This window comes from Cyanistes caeruleus, chromosome Z (assembly GCF_971803275.1).
Source record: "Cyanistes caeruleus chromosome Z, bCyaCae1.hap1.1, whole genome shotgun sequence".
Lineage (NCBI taxonomy): Eukaryota > Metazoa > Chordata > Aves > Passeriformes > Paridae > Cyanistes > Cyanistes caeruleus.
Window position 1 is genome coordinate 8,937,535 of NC_141732.1, and position 18,945 is coordinate 8,956,479.

Here is an 18,945-nt window from a genome sequence, read left to right on the forward strand (position 1 = left end):
TCAACTCCAAACATCAATGAGCACATATTACTGACTCGAAGGCATCACACTTCTAATGCTGCTCACCGATTTTTAATGGTGCATCTGGTGCCGGTGTTGCATAGAGTAGATTTTCTGGCTTCAAGTCTCGATGCACAATCCCATTTGCATGCAGATACTGAAAAAGAGAAAGTCAAAGCACGTAAGTGAGAATGGTCAAGCATGAGTTAACATCTCTCTAATTCTCTATTGCATTAGATTAATATATGTTCTGTGTGTGACACAGAGTTACTTCACCAATTTTCAGCAGCTCTTTTTTCTGCAAACTTGCCCACCAAGGATCCTTGGGTTCATACTGTAATCTGAATAGAAAAATAAAATTTTGGAAGGCAAAGGTAACATCATGTTCATCTGGGAACAGAAACATCTCAGAAAGTATCCTTGAATTTTAATACAGCAGTAGCTCCTAAGAAGCAATCTAATAGATGATGAGATGCCAAAGTCTGGCTCAGAGGAAGGTTGTTTCTCCACATTATAACATTCTGAGAGATAGGAAAATGGTCACATAACTATTAAACAATTAAATAGACGTATTCGAGTAGAAAGGATGTAGGTGTCTTGGGCCAACTACAAAATGCTTGGGGTCCCTCGGTGCAGACTTCTTACAAGTTTTAAAACCACTCAGTTGCAAAGCCCCAAAAATCCATCTGTCTTGCCAAAGTATATGTAGTATATGTGAATTGATTCACCACTGAATTCCTGCCTGCACTAATGGAAAGAAAAAATTCTAGAACATAAAGCTGCCATTTACTCTGCTATGAACAGAAATAGAAAAAAATATAATATAAAATATACTAGATAGACAAAAAGGGATAAACTAGTGACAGAAATTTTGTATTTCTTATTGATAAAATATTCACACAAAACTCTGAAGTCTTAGAAGATAAATGCTTTAGGGTAGAATCACATTATCCTATTCAAAAGTCTCATATTCTACATTTTAGCAGCATCTCTCTCAGTTGTGTTTTCACTACCAAAACCTCCCAGTGTCTGTGCATATTTATGTGGGAAATGATAAAAGATTGAATATTCATCTAGACCACACAGCTATAATGTGCACCTGAGTTAGCATCTGAGGTGAATTCTTGACTGTGTATCTCATTGAATTTTAGTTCTTATAAATTACCAGTGATTAAATAACTTTAATGAGGAATACATTGCTCTGTCCTTGGGCATTGTTTTAGTGACATTGTGTGCTTTTCATAAGTATTTTTCTCCCAGTGCAATAAGTGTTCTCTATTGACTTTGTCTGTAATCCTAAAGTCACAGGATTTGTCATGATGTGGCTTTTAGAGATAAGCCAAAGACTCTCACCTTACTTCACAGTGAAATTTAAGTGTTTGTCCCAGCTGTTTTCTACAGTGAGATAATTATTCAATTATCCAAAGTAAAAACAGCCAACAACATATGGAAACTGATGGATTGTACACTACTACATCATTTAATGCAGCCACATCTGCATGCCTGCAAACAACCATGTCCACCCTGCATAAAAATACATCTTCATCACACCAGACGTAAGTGTAGCAAAGATGCTCCCACAGCATAGGAGGGGTGTGTTTGACATGCAGAGCTGAGAGTGGCACACAGGGAGCTGGCCAAAAGCCATCAGACTGGGGTGGACAGAAAAATATGTCTGAAGTGGTCTGTGTTCATGTGCTGCAAACCAGTTTAGCTGCCTCTGCAAGAGTGAGAAGAATCAGATATTTCACAACCACTCGATGGAAAACAGACACTTCCAGTTCAGCTGCACAAAAAAATCCTTGACCAAATTTGTGCAGAGGAATTTTCCAGCCAAGTTTGCAGTCTTTTAGCAGGTCCTTTTTAACACATGCCCATAATCTTAAAAACATTTTATGCTGTGAGGCTGAAAACATAGAAATTTTCTTCTCTTTCCAGAAACACATTTTTGTAGGAGGGAATTTTGGGAAAAACTTTAGGAGAAGCTGTTCAACTTTTCCTCCCTTATAAATCATAAAATGAGACTGGCTTGTGGAGCTCCTTCTCAGACACAGTAAGAACTATAACTGAGAAAATCTGCTAACCACGCATGTGCCTCATGACTGACTGACTTTTTAAACAACTTGTATTGAACTTGGAGTGTGAACTGGTTTTTTTGCCACAAACTCACAAAAACCCAAGAAGGAATATTTCCCTCCCCTGTTCAGCCTACCATTTGCATAAAACTCACACATGGGGGTGCCCAACAAATAAAAATTGCCTCAATAACTTTACCCATGCCTTTCAAAGATTGTCACTGCAATAATCTGAGCTCTCTCTCTTCCATGTGCTCTCATCACAACACCCGCACCTACTCCCTCTTCACCACACCTCCCCTTATCTTCCCAGCATCTAATTCAGAATTCCTGCCCAGACATAATAACTCCTCTGACATCTCTCTGCAGCCCACAGAGGTCCTGCCCTGGTCACACCCTAAAATCAGTCCTTGCTGTTCTTGCCTCTCTCATCTTCTGTTTCTCCTGCTTGACTTGTTTGCTGGGACAAGACATGCATATGGCATGGGATGCTGCCAGATCCTGCATTTAGCAGACCTACTGTTGGCAGCTTATATCTTTCATAATATGTTAGAATTCTTTGAGTTTTGCCAATAGGGTCAATAGTTTTGTTGTAAACTAGCAGACAGAAGGGCAACATGGATAAAAAAAACCCTGAACCGACAGAACAAAAAACCCCAGTGGTTTTATGGATATGGATATCTGGATATCCCATTCTCCATGGAAGTACCAGCTAGGCTCATAAGCCCCCAGCCCTCTGAAGGGATAGACAACTGGCTGAACTTCTGTAGAAGGTATCTGCATCCAAACAGCCTTGTTAATAAAGGTAAATAAGCAGATGCAGTAACCTCCTGTCCTCCAGCCTGAGCCCCCTTTCACTCACTAAGAGCATGTCCTGCTCCACAACCCCCTTGCAACACTCATTTTCAGCACTGCTGAAAATCTTACTTAGTAGATACCCTGGGACTGACCTATTTCCAAATTTTCTTCAGTCCAAATAGCTCTGCTCTCCATGCAGCATTAAAGCTCTTGGTATTTACAGGACTACTGCTTGGTCTTATATAAACATGAAAAGTGTTCTGAGCTAAAATCTCTTCACTCAAAAACAAGTTTAGTTAAATTAGCATAATCCACTTTGTTTAACACTTATCTCAGTTTATATCTGCTGTATTTTGATTGCTCTCAGCTTATTTCTTGTATATTGATTTTAATAAAAGTTATGTTCCTTTGCATAACTTTGAATACTTTCCCAGTTTGTAGTACAGAGTTGGGCATTGTGCACTTCCATTGTAAGACAGGTAGTCTGTGCTCTACTAATTATGTGCTATGTCTCTTAATGATTAAGTTATGTGCTGAAATGAGAGGATTTGGGCCCAGGTATAATGCCATATCACTCGCATTATGAACCTAGGCATTACTGACTTACATCACTTTCCCCACATAAAACATGTGGATAAGACTTGGAAAATATTTCTATGGCTGGATGCACAGTTTGTAAATGCATAGCACTGCAAAGCAGTTTAACATAGCATGCACATCAAAATATGATTATGTGTACTCTCATAGAATGTGTACTCTCACTGTAACTAAAATATTCAGTTTTCACTTTCTTCAGATTTTCAGTAGAGAATGCCAGCCAATAAGAAACCACAGAGACCTCTCAGGTAACCTCTTTCAGGGAGAAAAGTTTTATAAAATAATTGAGTAGCACAATCTTTTTACTCTTTGATAAACTTTGAGGTCATACTCGTCATGACACTAGGTCATGTTGAGTCCAACATACAGGCTCTTCTCTGCAGAGCTTGCTTAAAATGAGGCAGCCTTCATCTTGGCCTTTACTCCTAGGCCACACAATAGCAGCTCATGACTGAACGATTTCCATGAATATAACTATGACTGCAACAGAAAGACTTGTTTTTCTTTTTTTTTTTCTTTTCTTTCCCTCTAAGCTTTTTTCCCCAAAAGCTCTCGCTTTGCTGCATGAAAGTTTTTTTTGTTCTTTGTTTTTTTGTTTACTAATTCAGGTACCTATCTAACTTGAGAGATTTTATGACAAAAGGACAAATGTAAATGGCTTAAAACACTGGCCCTATCCCTTAATTTTATTTATGGTACCCATTACACAGAAGTGTAGAAAAGTAGGGCTGTAATGAACCTGAATCATCCAATCCTCTCTATTCTCCCTGGCAGAATCAATTACACGTACAACAGTTGTTTTTGCAATTTATTCCTGCAGACCTCTGCTATTAGAGACTCTACAATTTCCCCAAGCAATTTATTACAGGGCTGTGCTTTCCTGACTGCTACAAAGTACTTCCCTGCAACTCACCCAGATTTTGACAAGAGCAGATGAAGCCCATTGCTTTATTTCCTATATATGGAAGAGGCAGAAAATAGATTATCTCCTTTATTTGCAAGAAAATAGATTATCTCCTTTTGAATACTTGTTACCCTGTACACAATCATTCTTCTCTCTAAGACTGCAGGACTTTTGTTTGGTCAGTCTCTTCTAGACTTGTGGTCATTCTTGTTTTCTCCTACAGGAAAGTGTCAACTTGTACTAATGTATTTGAAAATGCAAAAATGCATTCCTGTAGTCGTGACCTGACAAACTTTATAGAATGTATTAATAAATGTATTTACCATTTTTTTCAACATATACCACTCCTATCTGCCTTTTGATCCAGTGTAACTTTCAAGACCTTTCTCTATTTCTTCTGCTGTTCTTGACTTAACAAAAAGGACATTGAATTTTAGCAAAGTTATTTTATTCCTAATCCCACTCTGCAATATACTTGCAGCTTTCTCCAATTTTATGGTGTACAGAATTTTTATAAGTGGACCTTCTATTCCATCATATGAGGTTACCAACAAAAAACACTACAAAAGCAGAGCAGGTAAGGCTTTTCCTGAACCTCCACTTTTGATCTTCAGATAAGCTGATACACATTCTCTCAGTAGAGACAACCAGTCTCTAAACAGCTTAAAATCACATAACCTTGATAATATTTTGCTAATTTATTGTAAGACTGTCAGATGAGTCAAGTACTGAAAGCTTTACTTTATGTCAAGTAGGTACAATACTTTCTGCTTCTCTCCCACTAACAGTGTCTCTTACCGTGCTTGAGAAAAAGTCAGACTGATCTGGCATGGCCTGATCTGAACAAAATCCTGCCTTGCTTGTGACCTCCATGCCTTGTTATTCCCCAGGTGCCCCCATATTCTTTTCTTCATTATTTATTTCAAATTTTGGAAGGGTGTGAAATTAACTCCTTCTTTCCTCCTCTTGAAGTGAGTACTACATATATCTGGCTGCCTGGCCTCCATCAGAAGTGAATATTATCTATTAAATCTATTTTAGGCTTTAAAAGCTTGCTCTTTAAAGATTGTATTATGCAGGTCATTGGGTGCAAAAAATTTTTAAAAATCTAAATTATTTGAATACACTCTGAAACTAATTTTTCTTTAGTCTTTTCTTATTCTAGGCTAATCTTTTACAGCTTAGTCAGTGCTATTATATGTGCTGGACATCTGGGTACAGCTGAACATTTAATGGAAACCAGCAGGAAAAAAACCAAACCAGCACTTCCTCCTTCTAGACATTTTCAATGGTCTCCTTCAGCTGTAGCTCTTATGAGGATGATTGAATTTGCTACCCCTCTTGTCTCATGCTAGATGCATATTTTCTAGATAAGTTAAAAAATAAGCTGGATGCTTATTTTTAAGCTTATTAGGTAAGACAAGAAAATAAGCTGGATTCTTATTTTCTGCCTTGGCCTTTGAATTCCTGGTCTTATTAAAATCCAAGACCCCGACTTATTCTGTTTTTGCAGGTGTCTGTTTTTAACTCCAGGACGGGCTCTTCCTGAGCAGTGATCTTCATTCAAGGACTGATGATGGCAGATTTCTGTGTGCATTAGCACGGGGGAGAAGTCTGTTGTCTGATGTGGCTGGTGCAGTGGTTTCATTATAGCAATTTCTGTCCAGCATGCTGATAATGTGACAGCCATGGTCATGAATACCAGATTTTGAAAACTCATGCTTTCAAAAGGAAAATTTCCACCAGTTTCATTGCTTGACGGAATATATTTAGGACTTAAATGTTGGATTTATTACAAAAACAGAACTGTAGATTTTTGAACCAAAGCCAGCTCTGGACATCTTCTGCTATAAATGCAGTCATTATATGCATAAGGAGCTGAAAACAGGGAGGTTTTTTGCTCCCTTTTCAGAAATGTCTAGACTTGTAATTAATCTCACAAAAGCTGCACAAAAAGTGTCATTGCATAATGAAAGCTACTGCACAGTAATTTGGTTTGATTACAGCCGTATACTGTTTGAATAAGGCATGGTTAATTGATAAAGATTTTGCATCAGTTAAGAAGAAGTTTAAATAAACTTTTAATAAATCAGAAGGATATTGGGGGGAAAAAAAAATTCCCTTTTTTCTTCTCCTAGGATGGTGAGTTCACCTTACACAAGTAGAATGGGAAAGCCCGTCTCCATCTAAGTGATGTCTAAAATCATCATTCAGCACGTTTCTTACAGAGTACAGAGACACATTCAAAATGTGTCACTGAAAATGTACCTGGCATCCCACGTTCCATGTTGGTGTCGACTTTGGAACACAAGGCTCATGTGGCTTGGGGGAATCAAGAGATATCTAAAATGTGATAGTTAGTGAACACCTCTGCACTGCTACAATCTCATGCATTATTAGCCAATTTGCAACTCACAGGTCCAAGAGCTGCACAGGAGTTACAGATTGATAAGAGGATATGGCATGTGACCTGGAGCTACTGTAGGCTTATCCTAGGGAAAACCAGACAGTTCTTCTGCATCTCAGTTTCCACATTTTTGAAACTTTTGAGGCATATAAGCTGCACAGATGTCAGAGTGACAAGTGTAAAGGGAAATGGGGACACATAATTTGTTTTTGAAACGGTGCTGTCACCACTGAAATCCATGTAAAATTCCCCTACTTCACATTTGTCAGACTTTATTTAAAATATGTGTAGTAATATGACAACCTGTTCCTGTGCTTCCATTTATCCCTTAGGCAGCACATAACTTTAAAGGCAGAAAAGAACATGAAATCCCATATGCTTTGGAAATTGGATAGTTTTATTTGTGCTGATTATGGGAAAGTGCATTTATCTGACTCTGTTGCTTACATGGTAAAAATATTGTTTAGGGTTAATTTTTTTCTGTACAAAATAGAACAAAATAATATAAACAATGTTGAATACATGGGGATTTTTTTAAGAGGTCTTGCAGAAGTATATGTTAGAATTCCTGCTTAAAGAGCTTAAAAAAAAAAGACCCAAAATAAAAACCCTCCATCAATGGTAATGTCAAAACCCAGCTCCACTGGCATCAACAAGGCTTCAGTAATAAAAGTGTGCAATCAAGTTATAGTTATATACACATCCTTATCTCCCCTTTGTGACCATTCTGTTCTGGAGGTCACATTGGTTCTGGGACTGAATAAACAGAGGATCATTTTATCACCACAGAATACAAAACCAATACAAATTTATTTTCTGGATGCATTATTACAGCAAGTTTTGGAATTCAGTGTCTGGATAACAACAAAACAGAGACTTAGAAAAGCCACAAATAATGAAAGCTCCTTCAAACATCTTGCAGAAATCTGATTCTTTGCACTTATCTTGCATTTACTGGTTGCTCTGGGAAATAGGAATATGCCATTATGTCTGCTACTTGAGAAACCAAATTCCAAACATTTTCATAAAATATCTATTAACCTAGTCAGATTAATTTAATTGAACATTGGTTTAGTGGAACAAAGAATTATTTGTACTTAGCATAAGTATGCACTGACACAACTAATTTATTTTATAATTTCAGATAATAAATCTGTTTACTATGAAAAAGAATGAAGAAATGCATCAGCATAGATGAATAAATCCAAATATTATTTTCTTCGCTTATCTATGATATGATAATCAGAGTTATGAAATAGGCCAGAAAGGAGGTTTTAAATGAAGCAGCTGGGTTATATAAAGTTTCAACTGCATTCCTCACTGTTAATTTTCTTTTACATTTGGAAGCAATTCTATCTTTTTGAACATTCCAGCTTTCAGGAGAGCGAAGCAGCCTTAGGGATGATGACACTATACCAGGTGTGGTGATAGCAAATCATGTACAGTAATTTCTGTACAATCTGACATATGTAGGAGACGGTAACATGCACATCTTCCCACACAGTTCCCAAACAAGCAGGCTTTGTGCAGAAAGCTAACAGTCTGCAGTGGCATAAAATTCTCCTCTTAAACTGTAAGTAGGCCACAGCATCAGAGTAGCTAGAAGAGCTTTGACACAGTGGCTTTTTCTTACATCCATTCAGAACAGACGCCCACTTGCAGACTATCTGAATTCAGAGAAGAATTAACATACATTTACCATGTTGCCCACACAACTACTCTGCTTAATTTTATTTTTTGTTATTTTGTTGTTGTTGTTTGTTTTGGTTTTTTTGGTTTGTTTCTTTGGTTGGTTGGTTGGTTGGTTGGTTGGTTGGTTGGTTGGTTGGTTGGTTTGCTGGTGTTTTTTGGGTTTTTTGGGTTTTTCTTGATCTGGATGTCTGGGCTATAGAAGACAAAGATGATGCATCTTCCCCTGCAATTGCCCAGACCCTTCATGCAGGGAAATCTTCCCACTTCAGTCTCCACATAGACTGGGCACCTTCCTTGTGCCTGCCCCCTTTCCAGTTGCATGTAGAAGATGTGAAGAATATATTTTGTTTTGGGATAACTCTGTCATTTATGGTGAAATTCAAAAGAATCATTTTAATAGATGCAGGGCAATGCCACAAAATTGCAGTGGGCAGAGTTTACCGAAAGGTCTGACTTGATCTGTCAGACCTGCTGAGGTACAATACACTCCTCTGTGAGGTGCAAAAACACCTAGAGCTAAACTCCCCCTTAAAACAGCACTCCTCTTAAAGCAAAAGCCAAAACCTAGCAGTGCAGTTTTTCCTTGGTATGAGCACCCATTTCCTCGACAGTTTTGTTCAACTTGCAGAAGCTCTCTGCTCAACCTACTGCACTTAGCAAAGCCCTTAGAACCAGCCCTCCACAGTGTGCTGAAGTTCTAGGGTTTGTACAGAGGTCAGAAGACAAAAAGCATCTTAATCACATTATATTTCACCACTTTGTTATACTCACTACCTTCACCATCTTCTACTTTATTGACCACAGTCACACTACAAACAAACAGACAAACAAATCCCTAATAAACAAGAGTTTTAAATTAACTTCGAGGCATAAAAAATATTCAAATAGCATTAGAGATGGAATTATTTAAAGACTTATCTACAAAAAGATACAGCTTCAAAAGCTTTGTAAATACACTAATGTGCTTTTGTAAAGTAATGCAACTACAGCAAATTTGAAAGGAAACAGGTAGGAATTTTATAAAATTTGGTTTCTACCTTTTAGCCAATGGCTTAAATCTACAGAAATGTTTTTATCAATCTGCTATCCCTATATGGAACAAAATTTAGCAAGATCACCACAGTTCAAGCAAATTTAAAAATTAAGTAGATTCTGTACTCTGAGCAGGTTATTGAAAAGCAAGCACTGTTTCTGCAAACCAGTAACATTTTTGGTTTTGCCATTGGGAAATTGAAAATTTACAAATGAAAGCAAATCTAGAATAGATCTAAAGCTGTTGTCAGTGATATCTGGTGCTAGCTCTGGTCCCAGTAACCTTCATCATCAGAGAGACATTTGCCTAATGGAAAACTATTTCTGGAAGCATTAGGTTTCACTGACCACAGGGATTCACTAGCCACAGCTCCAGGATACCTGTAACAGGACCACAATACAGTGCCCTAATTAGCCACACAGGCACACATCAGTTCATTCTGCACCAATGTATTTTAGTTTTCCTTCAAGAAACTGATACTTTGTATTCAAATCAAAGCACTAAATTTCATTTTGAGTAATTTTTGTCCTTTTTTAAGAGGGATATTTCATAAAGTAATGTAATCTTAAATGGGTAAGTTACAGTCTTTATTATGTGCTCTTGAACAAGCAGATTTTGTTCTGCCTGTGTTGTACACTACAAAATTTAGCCATGTGAAGAAGTGCTCTTGGATGCCAATACTCAATTTCTACACTGTTGAAATGTTTAGAAAAGTCCTGGGTAAAGTAGCACTGACCAAAAACAACACCCTGTTTATCAAGGGGAAGTGTATTCCCATCAGGCAATTTGAATCTGGCCATTTTTTTTAAAGGGTGACACAATTTAGTGGCATGGATATTATCTGTAACAAGCCAGCTGGCATTGCTGACATCAAATTACTGTTTTGGTAGGGTCAGACTTTAAACTCTTTCAAAGGTGAGATTTCAGGGTAATAAACCAAGGAGGATGAAATTTCTCTTGTCCACCCATGAATCTCTCATTCCACACTATTCATTTTTAAAAAATCTATGATTTTTGACACATCATTTTATCTATGGGATACTTATAATCCTTCATTTGAATTCTTCTTTACCATAAATAACAGGCAGATGTTGTTTTGTGTTAACTGGACTGCTTTTGTTGAATGGTCAAGTTTGGCCTACATTGGCATCACTTGTTAAGCCTAACACTGACCACACATTTAAGCTGCATGATATTAAAAAAACCAATATTTTTTTTTTTACTTTTGTTACAGATTTTTTACAGAACATACTTTTAAACAGCATAGCCCTCAAAGAGTACTTGCATGAAAGAGTCTCCACTTATCCATTTGCTAGATGTGAGCCCTCAGCACGTGCAATACAAAAACCACAAAATACAATATGAAATCAGGAAGGAAAAATTGTCATTTCTGTTTGCAGCACCACACCTCAGGCAGCTCCTTGCTGGGGGCTAGACCTGCCAACCATCCCCGACTTCCATGGTTTTGCAGCACAAAATTTACACTTAAAATCAGAAAAGAAATCCATTATGCTCTGTCATGGGTACTCAGTGAGAAAATCCAAACAACTTCATAGACAGTTACTTAGGATCCCAAACCAGTGAGAATTCATAAAATCCATTGCCACTCTAGGTTTTAAAGCCTGAATTTTTCTTCAAGTGATGACATTAGGAACACGCATTTCTGTTCCTATTTTACAAGGCACCAGAAATATTTGTTAGGAAGTCAGGTGGTTTTAAAAAATCGAAAGCATAAGAATTAGCTATGGCTGTAAGAATATAACTAGAAGTATAAAGTTCTCCTTTGGCAGTAAGAGGAAGAGGTCAGGTTAGCCTGTGGATATCTCTGATACATAGGTGCCTGCTTCTGTTGAAAAGTTTTCTCAGACTGTACACTAGTATGAGTTTTCTGTAAAGGCATGTTTTGTGTTTGTGGAGGCTCACAAAAGCAGAAGAAAATTTCACTTTCTGCTGGGCATCATCATGACTTCATCCAGGCACACCATGTTCATTGTTGAGACACCTGAAATTCTGAAATACCACATACCATCCAGAGAAATGCTGAAGTGTAAACCTGAATTTGCTAGCAGATCCTCTTTTTCAGAAAGGCCAGGAACAGATCAAAATGTGTTGCTTAATTTCTGTCTAAAAAATAAACCTCCCTGTGGTTTTGATGCTGTAGTCCAGAACTTCAGGCAATGCTGCCAATTTTTAAAATACATCATGATCGTTGTTTTAATATCCAGAGGGCTACAAATATTTTCCTTTATGAGATCTACTAATACTGGGAGACACAGTAAGAGATTTAATTTAAAATTTTATTTTTGTCACTGAAAGATTTTCAGAAACATGTTTCCAAACATTTTTCCTGGTTTCTATCTCTCTTAATTCTCTTAATTCCAAATGTTACTATTATAATGGACATATCTATAAAAAAACTACAAAAAATTAAATTTCTGTTAGTGCATATTCTTCCCAGCATTCAGAAAATCCTTGCAAAGATGTTTACAAATATGAATAAAACTGTTGTGCTATGTCATGTATTCTACAAGGCCATAGAACTGAAAACATTATTTTGACCTTACTTTGTGGACAGATTGTATTCCCAATGCAAATAACCCAGCCTTTCCCAAACTGCAACTTCCAGAGCTGTTTCGCTAAGAGTGTGACAAACTCATATAATACAAGTGCTCCCCAGGGTGAATAGTGACAAAATATGTCTGAGAACCTGCTGTCACCTCCAGCATTTCTCTCAGGTCTGTGGTCAGACAGGAGGAGCCTGGGGTGCAAAAGCATCTCAGGTGTTTGTCTTACAGGCCACTGGTAATTTTCAATTAGTATTTAGAGCTAGAAAAGGGATCAGCTACACATGAAAAATGGCAAATTGTCCCATAAAATCAGTGTAAATGTTTCTGTTATCTTCAAAGAAACCGGTGTGTGTCTGCTACTTTAGTGTTTTGCACTGCACTGCCACTATAATTTAGTGTACATCCCTGTCCCCTTGATCAGCAGACAGTCACTGCTGTGGCTCTCAAAGAGAGTCGAAGTCTTCAGGTTTAAAACTCTGGAATTAAATGTAATGAACACTACTCAGTCACATGTTAACACTGTGCTCTGAGGGCTGGACACAGAGTGGTGGCATGTTTTCCTTTTTGTATTTTTTTACAAAAATACTATCTGTATATTATCTAAGTTTGTGGTTTTATATCAAGTACAAGAGACTTAAAGATTAGCATTGGAATTAAATTTATTCCCATACTAAGAGTACACAACAGGAGAATCAAGAATCTGTTCCACAGATTCTTGTTGTCCACAGATTTTTTACTGATTAGACTAGCAATCAGTATGAGATATAAAATGTATTTATTGCTTTAGAGTAACTTCCAAATTGAGGGGATGATTGTATTAAAAATTTGTGTACAGAAAGTCTTTTACTCAAAATACCAGTAAATAAATCTAAAAGATGAAATGAGAAACAGGAATGACAGCTGGGATGAAAAACCTTTTCTCTCACATCTCACATCTCTGAATCTAAATGGCCTCATTCAAGTAAACAGCTGAATTCCTACTGAACAGAATGAGAAAACAACCTGACAGAAAAACTGTCAAGAGGTGACTGAAAATTACATCCCCTCTTAACACCCTGGCTTTATCACCTCAGTGTTTACACTGCCACCATTTATTGGTTATTTTAAATCACAGAGGTTTCTGGCTTGCTATGACCTGGATTATAAATAAATATTGAAATACTGTGAAGAAACACAAAAGCAAAAATTCAAAGTCTTTCATGGTTTTGCATGGTATAATTATGTAAGAGGAACCCAAGCTCTCTCAGGGCTGCGGTTGAACAATTTCATGAGACTAAAAAGTGGTAAGAGAAGATAAATCAAGGTTAATTTTAACATATTTCAGAACATGGGGTGCTGCTTCTATCCTACAACCCCCTCTTATCAAACCACACCTGGACTGGGCTCAATGGCAAATGTGAATACAGCCACCAATGCTGAAAGAGAAAACAACAGTCTGCCTGTGGACTGCTTACAGGGAAAAAAAATATCTCCTCTTCAGAAGTTTTGATAAGTAAACTTTATGCCACACTCACAGATGTGAATATGTATGAATTTTAGTGAAGCATCTAACATTACCTTGGTATAGGGAACTTATGACTAAGCTTATGCAACCAGAGTTTGCTGTGTAATCAAGTGTGTTCAGAACAGATAATTCTTTGCTATGCAACAACAGAATGTCACCTACCATTCAAGACTGATAAAACATGAACTAATGCTCTAAAAACTGGTTAAAACTGGATCTTTAGTTTAGACTATGGCCAGAAGTCTTGAAGGATGGCTGGATACCAAGAGAGCCTGAGCAAAGACAAGGTTTATCAAGAGGACATTGTGAGGATGACTACTTCCTTCATGCAGTGACCCCTGCCCAAGACCACCAGGAGACAGTGTGTGAGCACAGAATGATGAAAGGCTGATTAACAGACAAAGCAAGTAGTAGGGCACAGGTTATGAATATGTATGTACAGGCATGCTGAAACTTCTGTAAATATGTATGAGCCTAAGTGTTTATAAACAGAGTGCCTGCTCTGTTAGTGGTGGAGCAATCCCCCCATGCACTGAAAACATTCTTACTTTACAACCCTGCTGGTTGTGGAGTCTTTATTCTGCATGTCAGCCTCAGGTGTATTATTGGTCTTGCTGATGGTTGCACTGACAAAAATAGAGATCAGCAGGAGAAATGCAAAGTAGACAGGAGCACAAAGCAAGGAAAGCACTTGGTGTTGAGAAAACTGTTCTGGAAAATGAGGGATCAATGGAGGAGTGGAGAGGCTGTTTGATCAGACAATGCCAAATTTGCTCTGTTCAGCAATGCAAAGCAGAGGTTTGAGGGTGGGTTTGACCATCCTCTACAAGTCCATAGCAATAAACACCAGGCAGGGTGGAAGCAACAGGTTTAAGCTAAGGCATTCTTACCAACTGGAAAGCAGCTATGAATATTTTTAGGCCAGAAATGAGAAAAAGGCTCCTCACTGTGAAAGTCGCAAGTATCAAGGGCAGCCTTCCAGGAGGAGTGTGTGTGGGTCAAATCATGAACTCCTTTAAGGTGATGCTCTATAAAAGGCTATAAAGACTCTATAAAGACTACATGCTATGGTATATCTTTTCTTCTTTCCTGTTTATACTAAAAGGTGGTGGGTTTGCATGGCAAGGTTTTGGAAGCAAGGGGACTATAGGGGTGGCTTCTGTGAGAGGCTGCCAAAAGCTTCCCTCCTGTCCTGTGGAGCCAATTCCAGCTGGCTCCAAGATGTACCCAAAGGTGAACATCAGCATCAGGGGCAGCAGCTCTGGGATAATGTATTTAAGAACGGGAAAATTTTCCCTCACCACAGCAACAGCAGTTCAAGGAGAGAAGTGAGAATATTTTCTCATTATCACACTGTGATTTAATTGGTAATAATTTAAACTAATTTCCTGAAGCTGAGTCTGCTTTGCATGTAATGGAAATTGCATGGAAGGGTGATCCCTTCCTGCCCTTATCTTGACCCATGAGCTTTTTGGGTTTTTTTTCTCCCCTGCCCATCTAATGAAAAGAGAGATAGAATACTTTAGGTAGGCATCTGTCATCCTGCCAGGATCAAGCTCCACATACAGCTTTTTGAATGATTTTGAGTTGCAGTTTTTGGTGGCTTCTGTGTGTTGTGCTAATTAGCAGAAATCGGGAATCCACGCATCGAATCCTATTTCTTGGGTAAGAAGCACTTGTGCAGCTGGGCTGGAGGAGGACACAAGCTGAAAGTAAGAAGGCCAAAAGGGAAGCAGTGAGCTAGGAGCAATTTATTTCACTGATGAACTGGAAATGACAACTACATCCTTTAGTATTGATCTCAAATCAGTGCTTGCCAGGGTGAGCATCACACTGAAAGTGATCTCTGCTCAGCCAAAGCCCCGGTACACAAAATACTGCAAACAAGAGGAGATGACTTTTCTGCCTGCTTAGTGATGCACTGGAAGAAGTTCAGATGAGGAATGTCTCCTGTCAGGTAAGAACAACTCAAGCTGCTAACATGTCAAAGGGGAATGATTTAATGGGCTGCTTAGCTCCAGTTCAAGGGCAAATGTGGTGCAGAGAGATCTTGTAGCTCTGAAATAGTGATGGAAAGGAAAGGTACTGCTGAAAATTACATCTTTTAATCTGTGAGCCTCAGATGAAGTTGGCAAACTTATGTTTCACTGAGACTTTTCTCAAACACCAAGGATAGCACTGCAGACTATGAGGCTGAGCTTCTACACAGTCTTGTCTATGATGAAGTCTTCTATTTATGTGCATTCTTTTGCTTAGGTTTTTAATGTTTACTTATGTTGATTTTTGGATAATTATCATACTTCAATTTAGCACACGTAATCCTGCTAACAGATTGCCTATAACCCATCTTTGCTTTGGTTGCTGCCCTGGGTTTTTTGTACTTTTTTAAAACTAGTTTCAAGTTACATTATATTTCTTCTCTCTCCAGTTCTTCACTCCACAGAGCTAAGAAGTCAAACCACTGGTATCTTCTTGCTCATTTGAAGGTCTGTCCCTCTTCTCTATTATCACACTCTTTGTTTTAGTCTTTCCACATCCTTCTGCTTAGGGCTCTCACACCCCCTCACACTGCTTCTCATACCCAGATACTCCAAGATCTTCATCCAGCACCAGCCTTTATCCACATTTGTGCATCTTCCAGCATCCTGGCAGCATGTCCTGCAGTACACACAGCTCTGCTGTTTTCCTCACACAGCAAATATAACCAGTTTCATAAGACCACTCTAGAGATGAGCTGCATTAAGTGTTGGCAGGTCCACAGGTATCTCTAATATACCAACTTCCCTTAGGGGTAGCAAAAATTCCTGCTACTGGATACCTATATAGATCTGTTGAGCTCACAGATGAGGTGTTATCAAGAGCAAGAGGAAGAGAGATGTTTAGGTGTATTTATACACCACAAAGTGTGCTGTGAGTACATCCCAGATGCACTGAGTGAACTCCTGGAGTGATGCCATTTTTACAATAGACAAAATGCAGTCCTTGGATGCAGCCAGGGAGATATTGTCATGGAGAGAGGTGCTGCTGCCTAAGACTCTGGTTTAGACCAGATGTAAAAACAGGCTGATGATGCTACCATGTGCTGTAACATTTAACTCATATAAGTGAGACTTTTCTGGACTGAAAAACAAGAAGGGAATTTTGGAGATATATAAGGTGATACATGCAAAGACCTATCTGAGTGATCAGGAGAATTCATTTAATTTTGAATTATTTTACCTTGAGTATGAGTACCTGAAATGTGAGGCTGGAGTTTTCCCAGAACATGTTGCAATCAGGTTCAGACCTCCCAATAGGAAAACTATGAAGCCTGAAGTCCATGTTCTCATGAGCAGAGACTTGGCTAAGCAATAGTTATTGGCTGTGAGAGGAAACAAATGCTGTTTGTCAAGACAAGAATGTCCATACAAGATGGAAAGGGAAATGACAAGCCACAGCTGTTACTTAATCACTGAGATCAAATGAGGTTTCCAGTGGGAATGCAGTAACAAAAATCTGACTGGTCTCATGATCATGGCTCTGTGAGATGTATCTACAAAAACCCTGGAAATCATGGAGACAATGGAAACAAAGGGTTGAATTTCAGATTTGAGCACCCTTCCAAGGCTCCAAAAGAGGGCACACCTGTGAAGACAGGGATGCTTTTTCCAAACTGTGGAGTCAACAAGACCAAATTTAATGGCTGTGTTTACTCCAGTGGCTTCAGTGCAGCATTGATGATCTCCATGGATGGAGCATTTAATCACAGTAAAATCTGTACTTTTATGTAATACATGCCTGCTTTTCAGTATAGGATGTATTTTTTCCCCCTGCTAAATCAGTGAACAAAAGCTTTGGGACTTCAGCTGCTGCAGTAATTTTTCAGCTCTTTTGAACTTGCAGAGATGACAGTAACTGTGCTTAGACAAATATTATTATAAAAAGTCAAACAATTTCAAACAAACCAATGTTGTTTCCAAACAAGGAAACAGAAACTCTCAAGCACACCATCAAACAAATGATTTAGCAGGAAAAGATCAAAAATGTTATGAAAACTTATGAAAATGCCAACATTTTCCACCATTGAAATGAATTTACTACACCTACCTCTTTGAACCTAATTATCTTAACTGTCACTGTGCTTAAACTCTCTCATGCCAGGTTTTGGAAGATTTTATTGCAGAATTGTAACAGTATGCATGTGAATTATGAGCAAAAGCTGGTATTTTCTGCACAAAAAAAATTACCACAGAGCCTACTGAGAGCAGGCAACATTAAGTTACAGACTACCACATTACATGGACGACTATAAATGTACACCAGCATATTGCACAAGAACTGAACCAAACCAGACACATTTTCTTTAGAAGAAAGCAAGTGCATTTAACCTGTGCAAAATTCAGAATGTGCGTTTCAGTAACATCACTTCCACGTGGAGCTGTGCATTTCTACCTGGTGCTGCACCTAAATCCCTACTAAACTTGAGGGACAACATCCTTGACCAGGATTTTAAGGCCCAGGTTGGTGAGGTGTGACCATCCTGGAAGGAGGCAGCAGGCAGCTGGCTGCCCACCACATGGCTGGGGCAGGCAGAGTTATGAAAGCAAAGGAAAAGGTCATACAATAATATATATTGTGACTGCCAGGAAAGTATTACCTTGTAGCTGCTTTATTAAAAATACTCTGAAAAAGAGAAGTAAAATTATTTCACCTGAGCCTTTATTTGCTTTTATTTTGCTGGTGAAAGGACATGTAAGTTTGTAGTTCCCTATTTGGAGCATATTCCTTCCCTTTGCCTAGCATGCATGAAATCAAGAAGGATTAATTCTGGAGGTATGATTACTCACTGTGAACTAAACTTGCAAAAATGAGTCAATAAAATCCCCAGAAAAAGTGTGGGTTTTTTTCAGGAAAATACTTGCCAAAACCAAAGTATTCTAAAATTCAGGACAGGACCTGATCTGCAAATTGTAGTCTAAAGGACTTCAGTCTCTGGGACAGTTCTACCTGCTTCAGCCAAAACCTAACAGTGCACAACACCTGAGGCTATACATATCACATCTTAGAGACTGAATATACTTCTCTGTAGTGAGCATTTAAATACGTGAATCTGTGACATCTCAGTCCTTTCCTCAAGACAAGCCACTTCTTTTCAAGAGAAATGCCAAAAATTCTGAACCCAAAAACCTAAAAAACAAATACTAAAAAGAGGCTTTCATTTTAGCAACTAAGAAAATGGTATTTTTGTAAATATCTGAAGGCCAGTATTAATTTTTTTTTAGCCACATCTGAAGGCACCATTTCCTTTGATTTAAGAACTCCTTCTCAAGGCAATTCCTGGATAAAAAACTGCTGTTGCAATGGTGGCTGATGGCAGAAATACACAGGT

At 38.3% G+C, this 18,945-nt stretch overlaps 1 protein-coding gene across 1 annotated transcript in view; it reads right to left on the reverse strand.

The window, feature by feature from the left end:
• The window catches only part of CAMK4 (calcium/calmodulin dependent protein kinase IV), a 144,464-nt gene that overhangs the window by 15,988 nt on the left and 109,531 nt on the right, over window positions 1-18,945 (reverse strand). Inside the window, exon 6 of the mRNA XM_086866625.1 lies at window positions 67-157. Within this exon, the coding sequence (XP_086722751.1) occupies window positions 67-157 (91 nt within the window). The remainder of the gene's footprint in view (window positions 1-66; window positions 158-18,945) is intronic.